This window comes from Phocoena phocoena, chromosome 16 (genome assembly GCF_963924675.1).
Source record: "Phocoena phocoena chromosome 16, mPhoPho1.1, whole genome shotgun sequence".
NCBI lineage: Eukaryota > Metazoa > Chordata > Mammalia > Artiodactyla > Phocoenidae > Phocoena > Phocoena phocoena.
In genome coordinates this window covers 15,048,804-15,074,839 of record NC_089234.1, presented here as the reverse complement: position 1 = coordinate 15,074,839, position 26,036 = coordinate 15,048,804, and the positions used below count along the sequence as shown (strand labels likewise).

The 26,036-nt window shown below is 36.8% G+C and overlaps 1 protein-coding gene across 1 annotated transcript in view; it reads left to right on the top strand.

Moving 5' to 3' along the window:
- The window catches only part of ATRNL1 (attractin like 1), a 691,263-nt gene that overhangs the window by 96,124 nt on the left and 569,103 nt on the right, over window positions 1-26,036 (top strand). Inside the window, exon 10 of the mRNA XM_065893763.1 lies at window positions 16,670-16,824. Within this exon, the coding sequence (XP_065749835.1) occupies window positions 16,670-16,824 (155 nt within the window). The remainder of the gene's footprint in view (window positions 1-16,669; window positions 16,825-26,036) is intronic.

The window sequence follows — 26,036 nt, the reverse complement described above, 5'->3', positions numbered from 1 at the left end:
CAAAAACTTGATAGTTTAATAAACTAGCTTTGAATACTTTAATGTAAAACTAATTCTCATTATACCAAATTTAAGAAGCTAGAAGAAATCATTTCATGTAACCAGATTACCATTAATATGAAAACATATTTCAAGTATATGTGATTTCAAAGATTGTTTAAAGTACAGAATTAATATAGTACCACGGAAGCACTATCTAAAACATCCTGTATTTATAGGAATTCCTATTTCTCAAAAATGATTCCTTTTGTATTGTTAGGATGTTTTATTAATTAGTACTGTATTATCCTTTGCTAAGAGACTTTTAATTTGCTGTAATGATTTTGAGGACCAGGGCCACTATGGTCTTGATTTGTTAGCCTTGTTAGATGAGGTGTCTCATAACGTTTTTTGCACATATGTGTTTGTAGAGCTTGTAGTAGGAGCCCACATCTTCATTTTTTTCTTCTATGTCAAGGCTTTTCTGTGATAGTAGAGACCTCAAATTTTCTTGTCCTATTGTTGAAGTCATTTTCTCTATTATTGTGTTCCTTTAAAACACAATAATAAAAGCACAATATGTTTTAACATATAAGGAACATATTAAACATTATCATTTACAGTCATTATCATTTACATTGCAACTGTAATTATAAATTTGGTATTTTTTCCAGTTAAAAAAAATATTTCAGCTATACTTCTAGAAATACTAAAAAAGTGGTGAGTCTAATGTTTCCTCATGATTAGATTCAGGGTTTGCATTTTGGTAGATCACTAAAATGTGTTCTATGGATTTTTTTTTTTGGGAAAAAACTTTTACTGAAATAAAATTCATATAACATAAAATTCTCCATTGTAACCATTTAAAGTGTACAATTCAGTGGTTTTTAGTATATATAGTATATATATAGTGTTATGTATATATAGTGTATATAGTGTTATGCAACCATCAATAATTCCAGAGTATTTCCATCACCGCAAAAAGAAATCCTGTACTTTCCTATATCGTTTCCCTCCATTTCCTGGAAACTGCTAACCTACTTTCTGTTTCTATAGATTTGCCTATTCTCAATATTTCATATAAATGGAATGTACAGTATGTGACATTTTGCATCTGGCTTCTTTCACTTAGCATAATTTTTCAGGGTTCATCCATGCCGTAGTATAATTCTGTACTTAATTCTTTTTATGGCTGAATAATATTCCACTGTATGAATATACCTCATATTGTTAATCCACTCATCAGTTGATGGACATTTGGGTTGTTTTCACTTTGGGCTATTTTGAATGAGGCTGCTATGAACTTTCATGCAGAGGTTAACTTTCATATCTTGGTTAAAGTAATAGTTAAAGTGTTTCCAGGTTTCTCCACTGTAAAGATACAATTTTTCCATTTTAAATTAATAAACACTGTGTGGAGATACTTTGAGACTATGTAAATATTTTGTTTCTCATTAAACTTTTACACACTAGTTTTAGCATCCATTGATCATTCTTGTTATCACTGTGATGGTTACCAAACAGTGATATTGTAATATTATTTCTTGTAAATATCCCAAGTTGTGTGTTCACTTATATCAGTATCAATTGATGGATTTTTATTTTAATCAATGTTCTATAATCAATTACTATTCTTTATTTTGGCGTTCAAAGTATCCCAGATTTGGCCATCGTGAGCTTCTTTCAATAAGGCTCCTCTATTCTTTAGACATGTCCCCAGTCACTCTAGTGCATTTCTACACTTTCTGGCAGAGATGCAAAAAAAAAAAAAAAAAAATTCTGTTTACATCTTATAGTTTCCCTGCTGGAGTAAGTCATTTCCCCTAAGGAACCTAGATTACTTTTAGTAGAGAATGGTATTTAAAAACCAAGATTAGGGGACTAGGTATGTTTATTATTTTTTTGATGTGTTTATAGACCCTATCAGAAGATGGAGCCAGAAAATTTACAAAGACACACATGTTTATACTTATTTATAGAAGTGGGTATACAGCTCTGTGTCTGTATATATGTCTGTCTGTCTAAACCTTGTCTGTCTAAACTGCATAATGATGTAATACAACATTACAGGATTTATTTTAGACCTGTCTTCCATATTTGTAAATTCCTTTTGAAAGTGAGAAACCCAGATCCCACTTTACAATTCATATATTTTAAAAAATTATCTGCTTACCAGGTACTAAGGGTAGGGTTTATTTATTGCAGTAAAGATATCATATCTGGAAAAGCAACTGCAGTTTTTATCACCACCATTTTATTTTGTTGTCCTTTAATTAATAGACTTTAGTTTTTAGAACAGTTTTAGGTTTAAAGAAAAGTGAGCAAAAGGTATGGAGATTTCCCCAATACTCCCACATCTTCCCCACCCCAAGTCCCTCTATTATTAACATCTTGTATTAGTGTGGTACGTTTGTTACAATTGAGTCAATATTGATACATTATTATTAACTAAAGGCCATAGATTACATTAGCATTTACTTTTGTGTTGTTGGTCCAGTGGGTTTACACCATGTATAATGACATATTCTACTGCTACTGTATAATGTAGAATAGTTTCAATTGCCCTAGGAATCATGTGTGCTTATCTCCCTCTCTCCCTGCCCAAACTCTGGCAACCGCTGATATTTTTACTGTCTTCATTGTTTTTGCCTTTACCAGAATGTTATATAGTTGGAATCATATAGTATAAATCCTTTTTTAGATTGGCTTCTTTCACTTAGCAGTTTGCATTTAAGGTTCCTCCAAGTCTTTTTATGGCTTAATAGCCCATTTCTTTTATCACTGAATAATATTCTATTGTATGGACGTGGTACAGTTGTTTATCCATTCACCTGTTGAAGAACATCTTGGTTGTTTCCGAGTTTTGACAGTTATGAATAAAGTTGCTATAAACATCCACTTGCAGTTTTTTGCGTGGACATAAAATTTCAACCAATGAGTGCAATTGTTGGATTGTGTGGTAAGAGTGTTTATTTTTATGAGTATGTTTAGTTCTGTAAGAGTGGTTGTACTATTTTTCATTCCCGCCAGCAATGAATGTTGCTCTGCATCCTTGCTAGCATTTGGTGTCAGTGTTTTGAATTTTATCCATTCTAATAGGTAGTGGTATTTCATTGTTTTAAGGTGTAATTCCCTAATGACCTATAATGAGCATTTTTCCATATGCTTATTTTGCCATCTGTGTGTCTTCTTTGGTATCTGTTCAGACCTTTTGCCAATTTTTAATTGAGTTGTTTGTTTTCTAATTGTTGAGTTTTAAGAGTTCTTTTTATATTTTGGATTCAAGTCCTTTATCAGGTATTTGCTACAAATACTTTCTCCGAGTCTGTGGCTTACTGTTTCATTCTCCGAATGGTGTCTTTCATAGAGTCAAGGTTTTTAATTTTAATGAAACCCAACTTACCATTTTTTTCTTTCATGATTTGTGCTTTTGGTGCTGTATCTAAAAAGTCATCAGTAAACTCACGGTCACCCAGATTTTCTTCTATATTATCTTCTAGGAGTTTTATAGTTTTCATTTTACATTTAGGCCTGTGATTCATTTTGTGTTAATTTTTGTAGAAGGTGTAAGATCTGTCAAACTCCTTTTTTTTGTGGATGTCCAGTTGTTTCAGCACCATTTATTGAAATGACTGTCCTCTCTCTCTTGAGTTGTTTTTGTTCTTTTGTCAGAAGTTAGTTGACTATTTGTGAGTCTATTTCTGGGCTTATTTTTCTGTTCCATTGATCTATGTGTCCGTTCTCTCCCCAGTACCACACTGTTTTTATTATTGTAGCTTTATAGTAAGTCTTGAAGTAGCGTTAGTTCTCTGAATATATTCCTCTCTCTCAGTATTGTGTTGGCTATTCTTGTGAGAATTTTGATGGGATTGCATTGAATATATAGACTAAGCTGGGAAGAACTGACATCTTGACAGTAGTGAATCGTCCTGTCCATGTATTATATATGGCCTACCCCTTTATTTACCTCTTTGATTTCTTTCATCAAAGTTTTGTAATTTTCCCAATATAGATCTTATACATATTTTGTTAGATTTATACCTATTTCAGTTTTGTGGGGATGCTATATAAGTGTTGTGTCTTTATTTCAAGTATCCATTGTTCATTGTTAATATGTAAAAAAGCGATTGACTTTCGCATATTAACCTCATATCCTACAACCTTGCCATAATTACTTATTAGTTCCAGGAGTGTTTTGTTTTTTGTTGTTGTTGTTGATTGTTTGGGATTTCTTACATAGGCAATCATATCATGTGTGAAAAAAGACAGTTTTATTTATTCCTTACCGTTTTGTATATCCTTTTATTCCCTTTTCTTGTCTTATTGCACTAACTAGGACTTCCAGTAAAATGTTGAATAGGAGTGGTGAGAGAGTATATCTAGCCTTGCTCTTTCTTAGAATGAAAACAGCTTTCCATTTTCTTGCCATTAGTATAATTGTTTTTTTTAATAGATCTTTATTGGAGTATAATTGCTTCACAATACTGTGTTAGTTTCTGTTGCACAACAAAACGAATCAGCCATATGCATACACATGTCCCCATATCCCCTCACTCTTGAGCTTCCCTCCCATCCACCCTATCCCACCCTTCATCACAAAGCACTGAGCCGATCTCCCTGTGCTATGCTGCTGCTTCCACCAACCATTTTACATTTGGTAGTGTATGTATGTCGATGCTACTCTCCCTTCGCCTCAGCTTTGCCCTCCCACCCCATGTCCTCAAGTCCATTTTCTATGTCTATCTCTTTTCCTGCCCTGAAACTAGGTTCAGCAGTACCATTTTTTTTTTTTTTACATTCCATATATATGTGTTAGCATATGGTATTTGTTTTTCTCTTTCTGACTTACTTCACTCTGTATGACAGACTCTAGGTCCATCCACCTCACTACAAATAACTCAATTTCGTTTCTTTGTATGCCTGAGTTATAGTCCAGTGTATATATATGCTACATCTTCTTTATCCATTCATCTGTCGATGGACATTTAGGTTGGTTCCATGTCCTGGCTATTGTAAATAGTGCTGCAATGAACATTGTGGTACATGTCTCTTTTTGAATTATGGTTTTCTCAGGGTATATGCCCACTAGTGGGATTGCTGGGTCATATGGTAGTTCTATTTTTAGTTTTTTAAGGAACCTCCATACTGTTCTCCATAGTCGCTGTATCAATTTACATTCCCACCAACAGTGCAAGAGGGTTCCCTTTTCTCCACACCCTCTCCAGCATTTGTTGTTTGCAGATTTTTTTCATGATGGCCATTCTGACTGGTGTGAAGTGATGCCTCGTTCTAGTTTTGATTTGCATTTCTCTAATAATTAGTGTTGTTGAGCATCTTTTCATTTGCCTCTTAGCCATCTGTATGTCTTCCTTGGTGAAATGTCTATTTAGGTATTCTGCCCATTTTTTAACTGGATTGTTTGTTTTTTTGATATTGAGCTTCATGAGCTGTTTGTATATTTTGGAGATCAATCCTTTTTCTGTTGTTTCATTTGCAAATATTTTCTCCCATTCTGAGGGTTATCTTTTTGTCTTCTTTATTGCTTCCTTTTCTGTGCAAAGGCTTTTAAGTTTAGTTAAGTCCTATTTGTTTATTTTTGTTTTTATTTCCATTACTCTAGGAGGTGGGTCAAAAAAGATCTTGCTGTGGTTTATGTCAAAGAGTGTTTTTCCTATGTTTCCCTCTAAGAGTTTTATAGTGTCTGGTCTTACATTTAAGTCTTTAATCCATTTTGAGTTTATTTTTGTGTATGGTGTTAGGTAGTGTTCTAGTTTCATTCTTTCACATATAGCTGTCCAGTTTTCCCAGCACCACTGGGAAAGAGGCTGTCTTTTCTCCATTGTATGTTCTTGCCTCCTTTGTTGTAAATTAGGTGCCCATATGTGCGTGGGTTTATCTCTGGGCATTCTGTCTTGTACCGTTGATCTATATTTCTGTTTGTGTGCCAGTACCATACTGTCTTGATTATTGTACCTTTGTGATATAATTTGAAGTCAGGGAGACTGATTCCTCCAAGTCCATTTTTCTTTCTCAAGATTGCTTTGGCTATTCAGGGTCTTTTGTGTTTCCATACGAATTGTAAAATTTTTTGTTCTAATTCTGTGAAGAATGTCATTGGTAGTTTGATAGGGATTGCATTGAATCTGTAGATTGCTTTGGGTGGTATAGTCATTTTCACAATACTGATTCTTCCCATCCAAGAACATGGTATATTTGTCCATCTGTTTTTGTCATCTTTGATTTCTTTCATCACTGTTTTATAGTCTTCTGAGTACAAGTCTTTCACCTCCTTAGGCAGGTTTATTCCTAGGTATTACATTCTTTTTCTTGCAGTGGTAAATGGGAGTGTTTCCTTAGTTTCTCTTTCTGATTTTTCGTTGTTGGTATAGGAATGCCAGAGATTTATGTGCATTAATTTTGTATCCTGCAACTTACCAAATTCATTGATTAGTTCTAGTAGTTTTCTAGATTTTCTATGTATAGTGTCTTGTCATCGGCAAACAGTGACAGTTTTACTTCTTCTTTTCCAGTGTATTCCTTTTATTTCTTTTTCTTCTCTGAATGCTGGGGCTAGGACTTCCAAAACTATGTTGAATAAGAGTGGCAAGAGTACACATCCTTGTCTTGTTCCTGATCTTAGTGGAAATGCTTTCAGTTTTTCACCATTGAGCATGATGCTTGCTGTGGGTTTGTCATATATGGCCTTTATTTTGTTGAGGTAGGTTCTCTCTATGCCCATTTTCTGGAGAGTTTTTATCATAAATCGGTGTTGAATTTTGTCAAAAGCTTTTTCTGCATCTATTGAGATGATCATATGGTTTTTATTCCTTAATTTATTAATGTGGTGTATTACATTGATTGATTTGCATACATTGAAGAAACCTTGCATCCCTGGGGTAAATCCCACTTGAGCCTTTTAATGTGCTGTTGGATTCTGTTTTTTAGTATTTTGTTCAGGATTTTTGCGTCTGTGTTCATCAGTGATATTGGTCTATAATTTTCTTTTTTTTATGATATCTTTTTCTGGTTTTGGTATCAGGTGATGGTGGCTTCATAGAATTAATATGGGAGTGTTTCTCCCTCTGCAATTTTTTGGAAGAGTTTGAGAAGGATCAGTGTTAGCTCTTCTCTAAGTGTTTGATAGAATTCGCCTGTGAAGCCATCTGGTCCTGGACTTCTGTTTGTTGGAAGATTTTTAATTATGGTTTCAATTTCATTACTTGTGATAGTAATGAAATCTTTTTTCTTTATTCTGCTCCTTGGCAGTTATTTCCACCATTTTGTCTTCCAGCTCACTTATTCATTCTTCTGACTCAGTTATTCTGTTATTGATTCCTTCTAGTGTATTTTTCATTTCAGTTGTTATGTTGTTCATCTCTGTTTGTTTGTTCTTTAGTTCTTCTAGATCTTTGTTAAACATTTCTTGTATTTTCTCAATCTGTGCCTCCATTCTGTTTTTGAGATTCTGGATTCTCTTTACTATCATTACTCTGAATTCTTTTTCAGGTAGATTGCCTATTTCCTCTTCATTTAATCTTGTAGGTTTTTACCTTGCTCTTTCATTTGTGACATATTTTTTTGCCATCTCTTTTTTTTTTTATGAGTGGGATTGTGTTCCTGTCTTACTGGTTGTTTGGCCTGAGCTTTCCGGCTCTGGTCGACTATTGGGTAGAGCTGGGTCTTGGTGCTGAGATGAGGAACTCCGTGACCTCACTCAGATGAATATTCCCTGGGGTCTGAGGTTCTCTGTTAGTCCAGTGGTTCGGACTTGGAACTCCCACTGCAGGATCTTTCACCCGACCCTGGGCTCGTGAACCAAGATCCTCCAAGCCGCCTGTGGCGGCAAAAAAAAAAACAAACCCAAAAAAGCCAAGAACAATAACAAAGTAAAATATAAAATTAGACTAGGAAACTAAGAGATATGTTAGGAAGAATATAAAAATAAAAATATAGATGAATCAACAACTGGGAGGTACAACAGTACCATAATAGTACAAAAGACAAGGGGGCCGGAAATAAAAGGGTGTGGGGGAAGGCCTTGGCTGTGGAGGGTGGAGCCTAAGCAAGGACCAGGTTTGGGTGGTGGGCGGAGCCAATGCTCAGGGCCCACAGGGCTGCAAAAGGCCCTAGGGGCTGTGGGGCATGGGACTTAGGCTCAAGGAACAGAAGGGGCTGAGGCGTGCCCCCACCCCTGGTCTCAGAGGGCAGGAACCTTACCTGGGAGCCCAGCATTCTTCCTGGGCTTGAGTGGGCATGGCAAACACCCTCCTCTCCTCTCCTACTCCTCCAGTCTGGGAGGGCCCCTCCCACCTACCTCTCCTGATCTCCCTGGCCTCCCTCCTATGCCCCCAAGGACCCATGCAGCCTGGAGGGGAGTTTGGAGGGCAGGGGATCGGCCTGGGAGCTCAGCAGGCTCCCTGGCCCTGAGTGGATGGGGCAGTCGCCCTCTGCTCCTCTCCTGCTCTTCCCGGAGAGTCCCTCCCACCTGCCTCTCCTGATCTCCCCAGCCTCAGGGGCACTGATCCTGTGTGGCCTCCACTTCTCCTCCCTCCTCAGTCCCCCTACGTCCTACTGGTTCACTTTGGGGTTCCTCCCTTATCCTTGGGTGTCAGAGTCCCCCATTAGCGGCCAGCAGGCGCCCTAGTTGTGGGGAGATGCTAATTCCATGTCTTCCCACACTGCCATCTTGACTCAGCCTCTAGTTTTTTTGATAAATTTTTTTTATCAAGGTAAGGAAATGCCCTTCTATTTCTAGAGTTATTATTTCTAGAGTTGAGAGAGTACTTTATATATTCTAGATATAAATCCTTTATCAGATATGTGATTTGCAAATATTTTCTCCCATTCTGTATGTTGTTTTTCACTTTATTTTTAGTGTCCTTTGAAGCTCAGAAATTTTAATTTTTAAGACCATTTTATCTGTTATATATTTTGTCACTTAAGCTTTTGGTGTCATATCTAAGCATCCATTGCCTAACCCAAGGCAAGGAATATTTACTTCTGTAGTTTCTTCTAAGAGTTTTATCACTTGTAGCTCTTAAATTTAGGCCTTTTATCAATTTTTAGTTAATTTTTGCATATATTGTAAGGGAAGGGTTCAGTTTCTCTCTTTTGTACCTAGATATCCAGTTGCCTTAGCACCATTTGTTGAAAAGAGTATTCTTTCCTTTCATTGAGTTGGCTATCCTGGGCCCTTGAATTTCCACGTGAATCACAGGATTAGTTTGTCAATGAGAGAAATATCCAGCTGGGATTTTATAGAGAGTGAGTTGAATCTGTAGATCAGTTTGGAGAGTATGGTCATCTTAACAATATTTTGTTTTCCAATCCATGTAAATGGGATATCCTTTCATTTTTTTAGGCTATCTTTAATTTCTCTCTTCAATGTTTTCTAGTTTTCATGGTTTAAATTTAATACTTGTTTCATTAAATTTATTTTTAAATACTTTTTCATACTAATGTAAATTGAATTGTTTTATTATTTTTATCTTGGGATTTTTCACTTCTGGTTTTAGATATACAATTTATTTTTATTTTATTTTAACCTCCAAACTTGCTAAACTCACTTATTAGTTCTAGCAGTTTTTTGTGGATTTCTTTGAATTTCTATGTATAAGATCATGTCATCTGCAAATAATGAGACTTTTACTTCTTCCTTTCTAATTTAGATGCATTTAATTTTATGGTCTTGCCCATTTTCCTTCTTATAATCTCTAATACAAAGTTGAATAAAAGTGACAAGAGCAAAAATCCTTGTCTTATTCCTGATCTTAGAGGGGGAACATTTAATCTTTTACCATTAAGTATGATGTTAGCTCTGGGTTTTTTTTTTTTTCTTTTTTGTATATATCCTTTCTATTGGGTTTCTATGGCTGCTGTAACAAATTACCACAAACTGTGTAGCTTAAAACAATGGAAAGATATTCTCTCACAGGTCTGGAGGCCAGAAATCCAAAATTAACGTGTGACCACGGCCGTGCCCCCTCCAGAAATGCTAGGGGAAATTCCTTTCCTTGCCTCTTCCAGCTTTGGCTGTCAGTATTCCTGGAGTTGTGGCTGAATCATTCCAGTTGCCTCCACAGTTACATTACCTTCTCCTCTTTTCTGTGTGTCTCTTATAAGGACACTTGTCATTAGATTAGGTCCACTGGATAATCCAAGATGAGTTCCTTATCTCAAGATCCTTAATTTAATTACATCTGAAAAGACTTTTTTCCAAATAAGGTAACATTCACAGGTTCTGGAGATTAGGACATGGATCCATCTTTTGTGGTGGTGCACCATTCAGCCATACCAGATTGAGGAAGTTACCTTCTATCTCTATTTTGTTGGGTGCTTTTTATCATGAAAGGTTTTTTCTAGGCTTTAGCTGCGTCTATTGGGTATATATGCAGAAGTGGGATTGCTGGATCATATTATAGTTCTTGGTAGTTAAATTTTAAATTTTTTCTGGAATGTTCATACTGTTTTCCAAGTTGACCGTACCAATTTCCATTCCCACCAATAGTATAGAAGGGTTCCCTTTTCTTCACATTCTTGCAAACACTTATCTTTTAAAAATTAAATTAATTAATTATTTTAAATTGAAATAAAACTGACATAAAACATTGTATTAGTTTTAGGTGTACAACATAATGAATTGTTATATGTATATATTGTAAAATGATTACAACAGTTTAGTTAACACCCATCACATACATAGTTATGAATTATTTCTTTCTTGTAATGAGAACTTTTAAGTACTTAACAACTTTCAAACATAATACAATATTGTTAACTATAATCACTGTGCTGTATATTACATTCCCAGGACTTATTTGTCTTAAAACTGGAAGTTTGTGCCTTTTGACCACATTTACTCATTTCACCCACCTTCTACCACCTGACTTTGGTGGCCACCAATCTATTCTCTGTATCTATAAGTTCATTTAAAAACATTTTTAGATATTGCATATTTGTGAGGTCATACAGTATTTGCCTTTCTCTGTCTGACTTATTTCACTTAGTGTAATGCCCTCAAGGTCCATCTGTGTTGTTGCAAATGGCAGGATTTCCTTTTTTTTTTTAAATGGCTGAATAATATTCCCCTTTGTATATATATCTTTATCCATTCATCCGTTGATGGACACTCAGGTTGTATCCATGTCTTAGTTATTGTAAATAATGCTGCAGTGAAGATGGGGGTGCAGATATCTTTTTGAGATAGCTATTTTGTTTCCTTTGGATAAATACTCAGAAGGGGAATTGCTGGATAATTTGGTAGTTCTAAATTTGTAATTAGATTTGTAATTTGTAATAGTAATTCTAAATTGGTTTTTGAGGAACCTCAGTACTGTTTTCCACAGTGGTTGTACCAATTTATATTCCCATCAACAGTGCACAAGGGTTCCCTTTTCTCCACATCCTCACCAATACTTTATTTCCTGTGTTTTTGATAATAGCCATTCCAACAGCTTTGTGTATGTGCGTGAGGTGATACCTCATTGTGGTTTTGATTTGCATTTCCTTGTTGAGTGATGTTGAGCACTTTTTCATGTACCTGTTGGCCCTCTGTCTTCTTTGGAAAAATGTCTGTTCAGATCCTCTGCCCATTTTAAAATTAAATTGTTCTTTTTTTCTATTGAGTTATATGAGTTTTTAATATATTTTGGAGATGGAATTTTCTCCATCACACAAAGCCAGGCCTGATACTGAGAGCGTCTTATTTATTTTCCCCAGGGCAGTGCCTGAAGTGTTCAAGGTTATGCATACTCTTCCATGGCAACAGAGTTGAGCCGGTTATATGTGTGTGCTCATTCATGACCTGCAGAAGCTAAAGTGTGCTGTCTGCAGGGGTGTGTATGGGGTGCGGGCTCTGTGGGGGAGGGATTTATGGATTGTTGGGAGCATGGGTGTGCTAGTTGAGGTGAATCTACAGGTAATACACTGTAGATTTATGGGTGGGCCTCTCTGTAGAGTTCATGAGGTAGTTAGTAGAAACATTAGCCCTGCTGGGTTTTTTACCCTGGTTGCCGTGAGCCCCCTTTTCCCTCCCCTGCCCATCCTGCCATTGTTTTGGAATGGGTGAGAAAGAAGTGGGCTTCTTGGGCATCATCCCGCTTGGCCATGGAAGCTAGGCACTTACTAGGTTCTCACTTTCCCCCTGGGAGAAAGAGCAGATTGAATGAGTTTCTCTTGGCAGTGAGCTGTTGCCTTGGGGGTGGGGGTGATGTGGTAAAGTGAAACTGTTCTTCTTACCCTCTTCAGTCCTGTTCTTGGAATTTTTGCTCCAAGTGGTGCTAGGACTTCTCTGCTGGGCACCTACAAAGGTACTCCTGTCTCTGAGTAGTTGACAAAATCAGTGCTTCTGTGGGAGGATGAAGGCAGTGTCGACTGAAAAAAAAGTGCACAACCTAAAAGTTGAGAGTTAATGTTTTATTCGGTGGACAAATCTGAGGACTTAAGCCTGTGACATAGCATCTCGGATAACTCTGAGAGACTGCTCCAAAGAGGCAAGCAGGAGCCAGGTATATGGCAGTTTTTGCAACAAAGACCAGGTAGTCAGAACATCAAAAGATTGCTGTTAATTTAAAGAAAACCAGGGCTTCCCTGGTGGTGCAGTGGTTGAGAGTCCGCCTGCTGATGCAGGGGACATGGGTTCGTGCCCCGGTCCGGGGAGATCCCACATGCCACGGAGCGGCTGGGCCCGTGAGCCATGGCCGTTGAGCCTGCGCATCCAGAGCCTGTGTTCCTCAACGGGAGAGGCCACAACAGTGAGAGGCCCACATACCGCAAAAAAAAAAAAAAAAAAGAAAACCAGATATCTCAAGTTAAGGAGTTTAGCACTTTTCTGTGTATGGGAAGATGCAAAGCCTAGGCTCATTGAGATCATTCCTTTGATATGCACCTCAGCTATCTGGGGCCAGTATCCTGTGCTTCTCATCCTGAGTGTCCTCAGGGTGCACTGTCCTGGGTGGCTGCAGTGGAGTGCATTCTGTTTCCATCCTGAGTTCTCTCAGGGCTCACCGTCATGGTTGCAGTGTGATGGCTCAATGGCTGCAACTTCATTTGTTTACCATATGGCAGGCAATATTTTTTATTCACAGTAGGAAACTTATTCCTACGTCTTGCTGATGTCTCTCCCTGTATCCTCGTATTCTGACTTTAAAAAATTTAACACTTTTCATATGCCATCCCATGGCCTTCTGGCCCTTATTGTTTCTAATGAGAAGTCAGCTATTTATCTTATTGGGGTTCTGTTGTGTGGGAAGAACCTTCTTTCTCCTGCTGCTTTAAAGATTTTACCCTTGGCCTTCAGTATTTTTACTATTTTATGTCTGAGTGTGGCTCTTTCTGTATTTTTTCCTACTTGAAGTTTGTTGATCTTCTTGGATGTGTATGCTAATGTTTTTCATCGAATTTAGGAAGTTGTCAGCCATTATTTCTTGAAAAGTCTTCTTCCTCTTCCTCCTCTGCCCTAGTATTCCCAGTAAATGTATGTTGCTGCTGTTAATGGTGTTCTACATTTCTCATAGACTCTGTTCATTTTCCTCTCTGTTTTTTGAATTGCAGGATCTCTATTGATTTATCTACTTGTTCACTGATTTCTTTTCTTGCTGCTTGCTGAAATATACTGTTGAGCTTCTCTACTAAATTTTAAAATTTCAGTATTACACTTTTCAATTCCAAATTTTCCTTTTTTTGTTATTTCTCTTTGCTAATGTTTTATATTTGATAAGGTGTTGTCATATTTTCCTTTACTGGTTTAAACATTGTATTCTTTAAGTCTTTGACTATATTTATAATAGCTGCTTTAAAGTATTTTTTGTTTCATCTGACATCTGGGTTCTCTTAAAGGTAGTTTTGTTGCTTGCTTTTATTCCTGTGTATGGGTCACACTTTCCTATTTCATTGCATACCATAATTTTCCCTGAAAACCAGACATTTTAGGTAATATATTGTAGCAACTCTGGATCCTGACTTTTCCTTCCTCTCTGGGGCTGTTGTAATTTTATTTGTTTAGTAACTTGGCTGAACTCTTTTTGAGAAGTCTGTTTCTTCTTCCAAATGCATCCTCTGATGTTCCTCCTCAGATGGTACAGCCTGGGTATGCACACAGTCACCCTGGGATGATAGTAATTTTAGCAGAGCTCTTTGACTTTTTCCTCTGAGCTCTTTGTTAAGCTTTCTGCCTCTGTTTGTATCAAACTCACCTGGTAGCCTCCACTAATTGCCAACTGATAGTTCTATTATTTTCTTTTCTTTTTTTTTTTTTTTTGCGGGACGCAGGCCTCTCACTGTTGTGACCTCTCCCGTTGCGGAGCACAGGCTCCGGACGCGCAGGTTAAGTGGCCATGGCTCACGGGCCCAGCCGCTCCGCGGCACGTGGGATCTTCCCGGACCGGGGCATGAACCCATGTCCCCTGCATCGGCAGGCGGACTCTTAACCACTGCGCCACCAGGGAAGCCCCAGTTCTATTATTTTCAGCAATGCTCTGGGGGCATAAATTGCCCCACAGTCTGAATTCCATTTCAAACCTTTTTCAGGGGTAGTCTTTGAGGCCAGTTTTTGAGGTTCTGACCCCAGTAAGGCTCTTATTAGCTGTCTTTCCCCCTGGTTTTCTCTGATAAACTTCTAGCTTGTCTATGTTTTAGCTTATTGTTCTCATGTAGCTATCTCTTAATTGCTTACAACCACTACTTCCATTGTTTTCGAGTGCCCTTAAGGCTTGAAGTTTGCCACCTTGTACCAAATAAAGTCAAGTTCCCTTGAGACCTTTGGGGCTCTCCTTTTCTTAGCCTGCCTCTCCTTTTCTTAGGCTGTCTCTCCCTGTGGGAGAAAACCTCTATGCCACTGCTTTGGAAATATAGGTGGGGTTTGTAGCCTGTTCTTTCATTGACCCACTGTGTTATGTGCAGAGAACTGGATAGGTATGGTAGCCTTTGCACTTCTCAGCTTGCCTCTTTTATCTTGGAACTGCTGCCCTATGAATTAGGGGTGAAGACTTTTTGGCCCTCTTGTTCTTAATCTCTGAGGCCTGGTGTATAGCTTTCACCCTGTGGGTGGTGGTGAGGTAGAGAATGAGGACTCGGACCTCACATGCTTTCTCCTTGAATAGACCTTCTGCCACTAAGAGTTCGGGGGCCTGAGAAATATTGGCAGTCTGTTGCTCCTGGTTGTATATTAATGGTCTGGACTAGGAGCTGAGGGATGAAGGAGCATAGTCTTCTTGACTTTACCAGCCTGTGGTTGAACAGTCTTGCCTAACTGGTTGTGTATGTGTGGGGAGGTGGCAGTGATGAGAAGAATGGGAGTTGGTAATGAGTCAAATATCGTGGACTGTTGCTGTTATTTATTTATTTATTTATTTGCGATACGTGGGCCTCTCACTGTTGCGGCCTCTCCCGTTGCGGAGCACAGGCTCCGGACGCGCAGGCTCAGCGGCCATGGCTCACGGGCCCAGCCGCTCTGCGGCATGTGGGATCCTCCCGGACCGGGGCACAAACCCATGTCCCCTGCATCGGCAGGCGGACTCCCAACCACTGCGCCACCAGGGAAGCCCTAGTGTATATTCTTGAGCAAATATTTCTTTATTTGTTGTTGCTCTTGGCAACATTTTTGAGATCCAAATTTTTTTTTTACCAATTATAGTTCTTTCCCTGGGGAGACTGTTTATGGAACTCCTTATATTGACATTCTGGAAGTGAATTCCATATTCTTTAAGCATTAATTGGTATTATAATCTATAGCTTTTGAGACACTGTATGTACCTTACTAACTATACTATACATACTATGTTTACATGTTGATTGTTTGTACCAGGGATTTATTTATAGAGTATTTATAAAGTATTGATTCACATTGTCATGAACCTTTATTATATATATATCAGTGAATTCAGGTAAAATATAATTGTGAGCCTATATTTGTAGTATTTCTCTCATAATTACACTTTAATTAAAAGAACATTTAATTTAATTTGAATGTTTCTCAAAAACGCAATGTGATTTTCAATTATACACAATATGGGTATATCTCAAAAATAATCTTAAGCAACAGGACATACATACAAATTAATAAAAACTATGTGATTCCATTTTGTAAAGTACAAAGGCAGCAATAGAAATATTTGCTGTTAGACTCAGAATAGTGGTAATTTTTATTTTTTGATCTTAGTACTGGTTACTTAGTTGTGTTCATCTTGTGAAAATTCATTGAGTGTTAGACTTACGATGTGTGCACTTTCATGTATGTTATATCATATTTAAAAAGTTAGAAAGCGTATTATGAGATCCATATGAGCCATGTAGTTTTAACTGAGTATTGTTCAGAATAAATTTATTATATTTAACTTTATATTTACTTTGGTATTTAAAACTGATGATAATTTGGTCCTCTAGTTTAAAGGAGACTTGTTTCCTACTTTTATAAATGAAAACAAAATTTCAAAATATATATTATTATAAAATCATTAACAATTATGTTTAATATTGTGTTTCCTGAAAACATTTTAAGGTACTATGAATCTCAGAATATTTTTTAAAATATTGAAATTTAGAGGCCATTTATAAGTTGTTGAAAATACTAAAGCATGTTTTTTCACAATTCCAAGGAAAATTCTATATGCAAATTAGATCCTTTCTGTAATATATATAAAATCAGGGAGATCTTTTTATCCTTTGTAATACATTTTTAAATTTTATCCTGTAGGACTATTTTGAAAGAAAGTGGGTTTGCCAGATACCTTCATTCAGCTGTTCTTATCAATGGAGCTATGCTTATTTTTGGAGGAAATACCCATAATGACACTTCCTTGAGTAACGGTGCAAAATGTTTTTCTGCCGATTTCCTGGCATATGACATAGGTATGTATCTGTTAGGACTCTACAAAGTAGGAAATACCAGAAATTTTTCATGTAGAGATTCTCAAATACATTACTTGATAGCATGTGTATATGTCATTTTAGAGAGAGAAATTCAGTGACAGATTATGAATGGAATTCTCTCCAGTTTCAGCGTAGTAGTCGTATAGGGCAGGAGAAGAGATGAACTGAGGTGAGTCAGTGGTGGAGGCAGGGGAATTGAGAAATCTGGGTTTGAATGTCTTTATGAAGGCTTTTATGCATTGTATACCTACGTGAGCACTTTATCAGTCTATTTTGTTTGACTATTACCATATTAGTTTTGCTAATGGATAAATGGAGCACTAGCAAGTTTACATTACGAAGAGTAGGAATGCAGACACTTTAGATTTAGTGGGGATGAGCAAAGATGCATTTAAATTAAACTCATCAGATATACTTACTCTATAGAGGAAACTGATAGAATTAGAGAAAGGAATATAGAGATAGAAAAGCTAAATGAATAATATTTGGGGACAAAATGGAAACCCGGAACATATCTAGGAATGGAAGTAACTAAAGAAGAATCTTTACCAGGGAACCTAGAAATACAGTACATCTATACAACTCAATTTTAATTATGCTATATAGTCCTATCAATTTCTGAATAGTAAATGAATATATTTTTTGAATACTAAATTTAGCTACTTGGTTGACCACTATAGTGAAAAAATTTCTTCTCTACATATCATGTTATAGATAAAACATAGCTGATATTTTAAATCTTTAGCAGTACTTAAGAGGACCTTTTATTGTGTAAAGTACAATAATAAACCAATTTTAAGCTATTAAGAAACATTTTGATAAATAAAAATAAAAGAGACCAAAGAATAGCACATTTAGTAGATGTAAGAAGTATCCTTTCACCTTTGCATCATAAAGGCACACAGTCTAATTTGGAAAATTATTTCAAGTGGCAGCATATAAAGAAAATTATGACTATTATTAAGCACTTTGATCTCTAAACTATTGTAAGCTTGTTTGGAAGGAAATTCCTAGTAATAAAGTTAGGCATGCTTTTTAAATTCTATGACTATCTGCCTGTGAGTAGTCATTGAAAACAATCCACTGTCTGAAGGATTTTTAGATCCTAAATAATTAAATGTTTACCTTTTGAAATAATAATTTGAAGTTATGATTCATAATGAAAATGGGATTATCTTGGCTTTCAGAAGGCTTTTAAATCAGTGCCTGAGATCCAGAAAATCGGTTAAATGGAGTAGTGAATCTAGGCTGGCTTATTATGACCTTTCATTGCCAGGTTGGCACTGTCAACATATTATTTTGCTATGGTGATGAGACAGTATGCTTATTTCTGTGGAGGTGGATGAACATTTTGTTTTTCTTCTAGGAATAAAAATTCTAGGAAAAGTGTAGAATTTTGTTGTAATTGTTAAAAATCCATGAAGTGAGATTTTGAACTTTTGAAAAAGATTCTTCAAGGAGCTTCCACCCAATTTCTGTATTTTAACGAGGAAATTAATGTTGAGCTGTTTTGTAGCTCACATATTGGGAATTTATTTTTATTTCTTCCATATTGTTCAAGATTACCATATTTTAGGTTTTATGCATCCAAAAAGTTTACCAAGGTGAAAAACATTAGAGTTGTTAGTTTTTCAAAGAGAGAGAGAGAGAGAGAGGGCGAGCTCTCAGATTATCATTATTCTAATTGCTACTCTTTATTAAGTGTCTTCTAAGAGCTAGGTACTTTACTAAGAGCTTTATTTACAATATCTGTAACCTCTCTAATAACCTTGTAACAAGGTGTTAATAAACTCATTTTCAGATTATTAAGCGCAAGAGTAAAAGGAATTTGCCCAAAGCCCTGCAGGTGGTAGATCAAGCTTTTTTTAACTCCTGAAGTGGTAGTCTTTCCTCTTGACTACACTGCGCTGTTTAGTCAGGTCCATTGTATGCTCTTCATTTTCACAACAAATTACCAGACACTTTATGTTTAGTAAGGTTTCTTAATGCTGTGGAAAGATAGAAGCAAATATCAGTTTCATTTTTCAAACAAATTGTTCAAATTGGAGGAAGAATAACATAGTTTAAACAATGTTGTATTTTAACATAGGATTTTGTTTTCCCTGTGCTAACAACTAAAAACAAAAAACATAAAGCAGTACAATCAATACAGGGTAAAGGTGTTTTGTTTTACCTTATTTGATTGTTTCTATGCAGTTCCCAGTAAAGCCCCCCCTCCCCCAATCTGTATTTACTCTCCTGGGTTTGTAGCATCAAATGCTGAAATATTTTCCTGGGAAAATTATTTTTCTTATTTCAGAAAATGTCTTCCAAAATAATTGCTTTCCTTGTGAAGTATATTTTTGTGGAAATAAAATATAACGATTGTATATGAACCCAACTGAAAATAGATCCTCTTGGGGGAAAAACAGTTGTGTTGCTAGTTTTTCTCTTTTGTACAGTACACTGGGACTTTTATGGCATATTTAACTGGAATGCACCTGAAGATTTAGCTGATTGTGTTCTGTGATGTTTAAACAATAAAAATATGTATGCTAATACTAATTTTTCATTGCTCTAAAATGTACTATTTCAACCCTACTGCCATAGTAAATTTTATATAGCCAATAATATCATTAATCTTTGAGGACATAACCTTGCCTTCCCAGTTCTCATTATACTATACGTGATCAATGTAGAAGGCATATAATGGTGATTTTCAGACATGGCTGTACCGTGTCATTCCCTTTGAAGGTTGAAGGGAGAAAAATCAGACCTCTATAATCTGATCCTCTTAGATTAGGCACTGGGTATTTATAGTTTTAAAAAGTGACTCAAGTGCAAGTGATAATAGAGCCAGAACTGGTGAATAAGACTGGATGGACTGTAACGTATACAATGATAAGTTACTTAATGTTCTAGTTTGTAAAGCCAGCTTGAAGACATTTCAAACCTGAAATTTTGTTATTGCTAGTGGTATCATTATTGCACCTGATTCAAGATTAAAATGATCTTTCTGGTAAAGATAGCCTTCTAGTACATAATGAGACTAAAGATGCAGTGGAAAAGCATGTCTCACTGAGTTGATCTCAGGTTATTAGATATATTTATACTTTTAAACTGTTTGGCTGTGGAAAGCAGTGTCATAAAAGTTAGTTTTCTGGAGTCAGTGGGAAAAAAGGAATCAAGTAGTCTGTATATTTTTCACATCTCTTTAGTAAACCACCAATCTTTTTGGTGGTTTGACTGAAGATATCAACATTTACAAATGAGAGGTTTTCCTGAATTGAAACATACCTTAAAATTGAATTGAATCTTGAGACAGTACTTCAGAATCATCAAATTAATAGCTATTATAGAATTTTCAGTGGGCCTAACATATAGTTATGATACTTTAAATTACAAATGGTAGTTATTCTTCTTCAATAAGAAAATTTACCTAAGGGTAAGAGAATGTACAAGATGAAAGATAACTCTGAGCTACATTGGTCATAATTTTTTTCCTCAAAAATATAGTAGAGTCATGAAAATGTAATTTGTTGAGTTAGATTATTTCAGAATAGGGTAGGGAGTCAGATTTATATCAGAAATATATCGTGTAGAAAGCAAAACACCTAAACTTCAAATCAAGTCAAAATAATATTATAATAGAATTTAAAAAACAAATTTCCTGCATATGACAGTTTTACTTATGACATTAACTTCTTGGTAGGCAATTATTTAAAAGCAAACTCAGTAAAAAGAAAAGTACTTAATTCCATATTTGCAGAAGTAATACTATTTTAATTGGTAATGTAATAATCATTTTAAACACAGTGGAGTTGTAGTTCAGTATACCCTTAAAAATCACTTAACTAGTTTATGAAACATAGTATACATGTTTTTGTACAACCCTGTAGAGTGATACGTGTGTGTGTATGTTTACACACACACACACACACACAGTATTATGGATACAATTTTGTAAGGCACATAATTTCATTAAAAATCATATTCAAATTAAAACATCTATTTATAGTTTTTTAAAACTATAAAATTTCAAACTTGCTCGCTCTTCATGTTTATAATTATTTTTATTTTCTGGAGGTTATTTTATGTGTCCCTCTCTATCACTATTTCTCTCTGTGCTCTGTTAACTCCTTAGGGCTCTCCCTTGACAAAGGCAGCACCCCTTGCCCTGCCACCTGAAAGAACCCATTTGTTTCTTTGTCTGTAAGAAAAACTCTTAAAATCATCATACCTTTTTTTCAATGAATTTAGCCAACTGTTGACTGTTTTAAGCTTTACTGTATCCTTTGCTCAAGGTTCTCTTTTTCTTTCTATAATAAACTATTGTGTAGAAGAAATAGTAGTTTCTTCTCTTTAAAAAAGAGGCCAGTAAATAAGGGGAAAAGTGACCTTTCGTTTTGTGAAAAGGGAGAACTAACATTCGCCGAAAGCTTCCTGTAATGTTTTGCACTTTACATATGCTTTATGATGTAATTCTTATAACATCTGTGTAGCGTGTACTATTATATTCATTCATACAGGAAGAAACTGTGATTTAGCATGGTTAAACCCAAACTTGCATAGGTTGTAGGATGGTGTATTCTGAATTTGAACCCAAGTCTAAGTTCAAAGTTATTTTGATTCTACCACTGTACTATATATTGATGTTTTCCTGATTTAACAGGAAAAAAATTTGAAAGATATTTAATTGGGAAAAAAGGCATATAATATTTGTTAATGTAGCATGACACTCAAGAAAATTAGTTTTATCAGTATATTTAATCAGTGACCTCAAGGTAGAGAATCAAGAAGAGTAACGAACAATGAATCTCTCTTAGTAGATCTATAAGCATTTTGAGAGATTGTTTTGAATACAAAAATTGCTAAATAAAGATTCTTGAAATAGAATATACACTGAAAGAAAAGTGTTTAAATGTCTCAACAAAACCTCTGGGGAAGAAGGCAGGGAAGACAGTCATGAATATAGAATCAAACATCTAAAATAAAATATTAGCAAATAGAATTCAACAGTTTCAAAATTATAATAAACTATGACCAAGTAGGAATTATTCTAGGATTTCAAGTATGATTCATTATCAGGGAATCTATAAATATAATTTATTACCTCAAGACTGTTTATTGAAGCCAACAGGAAATAACAGTGTATGTTAAAACATGATAAAATCATTTCATTTAAGATTGATTGTCAAATAGTGATGCCCACTTTGCCTGGCAGAGGGTAGGAAGCTAAATAAATATTTATGGAATGAATGCCAGAGGACAAAATCCTGAGAGAAACTGTGGGTATGAAACTGTGGGTAGCAAAAGTGTGCACCTATTGGAATAGTAAGATAAATTTTTACCTGGGGGAGGGGGACCCAGTGAAACATCAGCATTTCAGGGGTAGGTGAAAAAAGATTTCTGGCAACATCCAGAAATTTGGTTTTCTATTACATAAGTATCCAAATGGTTAATAAAAGTTTTTCTTCGTATTCATCTAGTTTTGAGTCTTATACCGACAACATATGTGCTCTTTTTAATGAATTTCAAATAAGCTATTAAGACTGAGTTATGAACTGGTGTTTCAAATGGAATATTAAAAGAATTTTTAAAATGTGTCTTTAAAGTATTATAGATGCATATTTTCATGGAAGAATATGAGTATTTGCAGAAAAATTAGCCAATGCATGTGCATTTTTCACCTGTACTATTTTATGCATAATTGATAAACCTGTCTCTAAATTTCAGCATATGTTTTTAATGTAATTATGTTGTCTCTCATATGTGAATAGTCCTAACAGCACAGTATTCTGATTGCTGAGATCTGTGTTGGAGAGAATAGTAACTCTAATTTCTTGATCTTATGTTTATTGAGTGTATAAGGTTTTAAAATAAATATTTAGTGCCTTGTAGTACAGATTTTTTTAAAAGTCTGTATTCTAGAGAGTATATTTTACTTTGGTCTTTATTGCTGTGTGGCTTTTCTGTCGGTATGGGATGGTATTTCTGTCAGTTTTCATGATGTCAGTAACTTTGGAATTTGCTTTAGTTTGTCTAGCCTTGAACTGTTTGTGAAGTGATAATGACATGAGTGTTCTGGAAATACATTTTCTTCTTGGCAAAAAATATGATTATAGATTGCAGTCAGACATTAATAATATAAGAGACGTAAGAATGGAAAGAGACTATGTGTAAACAAATTATATTAATTTAATACTGAGCTTTAAGGCATTTGATACCTTCTACATTTTACAAGAAAACTAACCTGTGTTTTACAGAGAATCCTGATCAAGAATTTGAAAACTCAGCAACAGAATTTATCTAGCCCAACATTCTGTTTAGTCATTATTGAAAAAGCTGCAAGGGATAAGTGGAAAGTGTATTTGCTGCAACTGCTCCTATGTTTTTCTCTTCTCATTCTGTTGAAAAATCCTGGCAGTTGGACAGATATCAGCAGGCATGAAATGTCCCTATAGTTGCAAAAGTTGCATACCTCAACTAGCTTTTCATAAGCTTGCAAGTTAAATTCTCCTCTTCCTAAACAATTTTGTGAGTTGAAAACAATTTGCCAGCTATTTTAAGACACTGTAGAGGAATATTCACACTTACTGTATTGTATCAGTCAGTACAGGTTATGTTAGACTGAGGTAACAAACAATCCTGTCACAGTTCTCTGAAAAGCAAACTCTGAGACAGAGTTTAGTGTTCAGGGTACTTATTAGGTCCTTGGATTGAACACCTGTAAAAGGGAGGGGAAGAAGCAGGATTGGGCAAAAAGTAAAAGTCAAGCAGACTTAACATCCTCAGCCAACTCCAGGACAACTCTGGAGTTGAAATGCCCCTCAGAGTTGTTGCTCTTTAGGATAAAACAGGTCTTGGTCGGTCATTGTACGAGGGTCACTCCCAGGACCTTGGGTGCGGAAGCTCTCTGTAGCTAAGGCAGTCTCTGCAGGGGCTGGCAGCTGAATGATGTCCACTGATAAGTCCTTCCCTGAAGGTGTGTTTAGTCAGCACCTTTCCATGTTCATCACAATTCATTCTTTGGGTCACTCAGCCCGCTTCTTCAAATATATTTGTTAAACAGCTCCTCCAGAATTCCAGTGGGCCTTTCTGCCTGGTGGGAGCCTAGATTATTGCTCTGGCTTTTGTAGCTGGTCTCAGGGCTGCAACTGGTATTCACCATGTCCCTCATCCATTATTTTTTCATGTCCCTTACCCTCAGCTAGCACTTCTTCTGGTCTCTGTGTTTTACCTGGTAGCATGACCCACTCCCTCCCCCTTAGGTATTTGAGCTCCTGATCATCATATACCTTCTAGTCTGGGTTATTATACTTGCCCATTTACCATCACACTTGGCAAAGGGATACCAAGAAACACTAAATGGATCATCTGTGTACCAAATATATCCCTCTGCCCTTATTTGTAACAGGAGCCCTTCCCTTTGATGGTCGGGGCCAATTACCCCTGCCAAGATGCTACTCCTTCTTTGCCTGCTTGCTGGTCCCTTGACACAAGGAGGCTGAAGTACCCAAGTGGCAGCTGTAGCTTCCAGTTACACGGTTAATTGCTACTTCTTCTGCCAGAATATTTTTCCCTTTGGGGAACAGGACCTCTAATCCTGCAGAACCCAGAATTGCAGGATGCGGAGCACAAATTTCCCAGTTGTGTAACTGAATATGAGGCCACAAGAAGTGGCTTTTACTCCTGGGTTTTTGGACCTATATATTCTTCCTATTGGGGACACAGCACTATTTGAAGGTCTTTAGTTCAGGTGTATCCCGCATCCTGGTGCTTCAGTTGTGCCTGTCAAAATCTCTGTCAGGTTGTGTGGTTTGGGATCCAGTGGATTTCATGGTCATAGGCCCATTTCTGTACCTCCTTTTCTGTGAAGTGTGTCTCCTGATTACATGGGATCCCATGCTGGTTGATCAAACATTTCATAATTTCTAAGATAGTTGTGCTGGTTAAGACCCTGTGGGCAGAAAAAGCAAAGGCATCCTCAAAATATGTATTCTTGTCGTAATGAAATGTTGGCCCATCCAGAGTGGAAGGGGCCCAATGTAGTCAGCTTGCCACCAAATGTCCAGTTAGTGTTCTTGGGGAATGGCCTTATCAGGGGATCAGGATTGATATCTTGCTGTCGGGTTGGACATTTAGTGGAAGAGTAACTCCATCAGCTTTTTTCAGAAGGAGCCCATGTTATTGCATTCCTGGATGGCCTCCATCTCTGCCATATGGCTACTTAGTTCATGTGCTCATTTTGTTGGCACCGAGGTGTCCTACGATAGAGACTGACATTAGCTTTCTCAGTCAGTTGTTTACTGGTTGTTTAACGTCTCTTCTATGTTGGATGCTCTCTGATGGCCTTTAACTTGTATCACAAAGATCTTCACATTTCATGCTCATTCAGATATATTCATCCACATGTCTCTACTCTAGGACCTCCTTGTCTCTGATCTTCAATATTTCTGCTTCTAGGCTCCTGATCAGCCAGCTAGGTCATTAACTACTGCTCCTGGGCCATTTCTCTTTCCACACAATGTACATGAGGCACACTTCTCAAAGGCCTGCCCAATCGGGAGGCTTTCTCCTTTTTTGCTGTTCTTCCAGGCCACCCGTGAGTGAAGCTGTCTTGTAAGTGATAACCATTTTTGAATTGTGGCCACGTACGAAGCTTACGTATTTTCATTTCCCTCTTCTTGTTACCTGGGCATGAAGGATTCCTCATACGGCCATAGCTGGAAGATGCGGGATGGGTGCGGGGGCAGCAGTGGTAGATGACACTAGGTCTGAGCTACCAGCTACTGCAGGTTGCTTGTGCACTGTGCTCTTGCTCGTGCGTCATCGTGGGTGCAGCTTCCATTTCATGTTCTCGTGATTATTGATGACAGAGACAGCTCATGACAGAAAACTCTGAACACATGGTCACCTAATAACCCATGTCCAGCACTCCATCTCTGCCAAGGTTCAGTAGTGTGGTGGGAATAGAGGTATAAAATTTGCAACTGCGGATGGCATGGCCTTTGATATGTGTGTTGGGTCTGCATATTCCACATGCTTCTTTTTCTAACAGTGACTCCTCCAATAACTATAGTATCTACTGGGTCACGTGGCCCTAGTTGCAGGGCTGTCTGCAGTGTGTCCTGGACCTATAGCAGAGCTATTTTCTGCCCTGGCATGTACTCAGAGCTGGCAGCCTTTGATATTTTCCAGTATATGGGCTT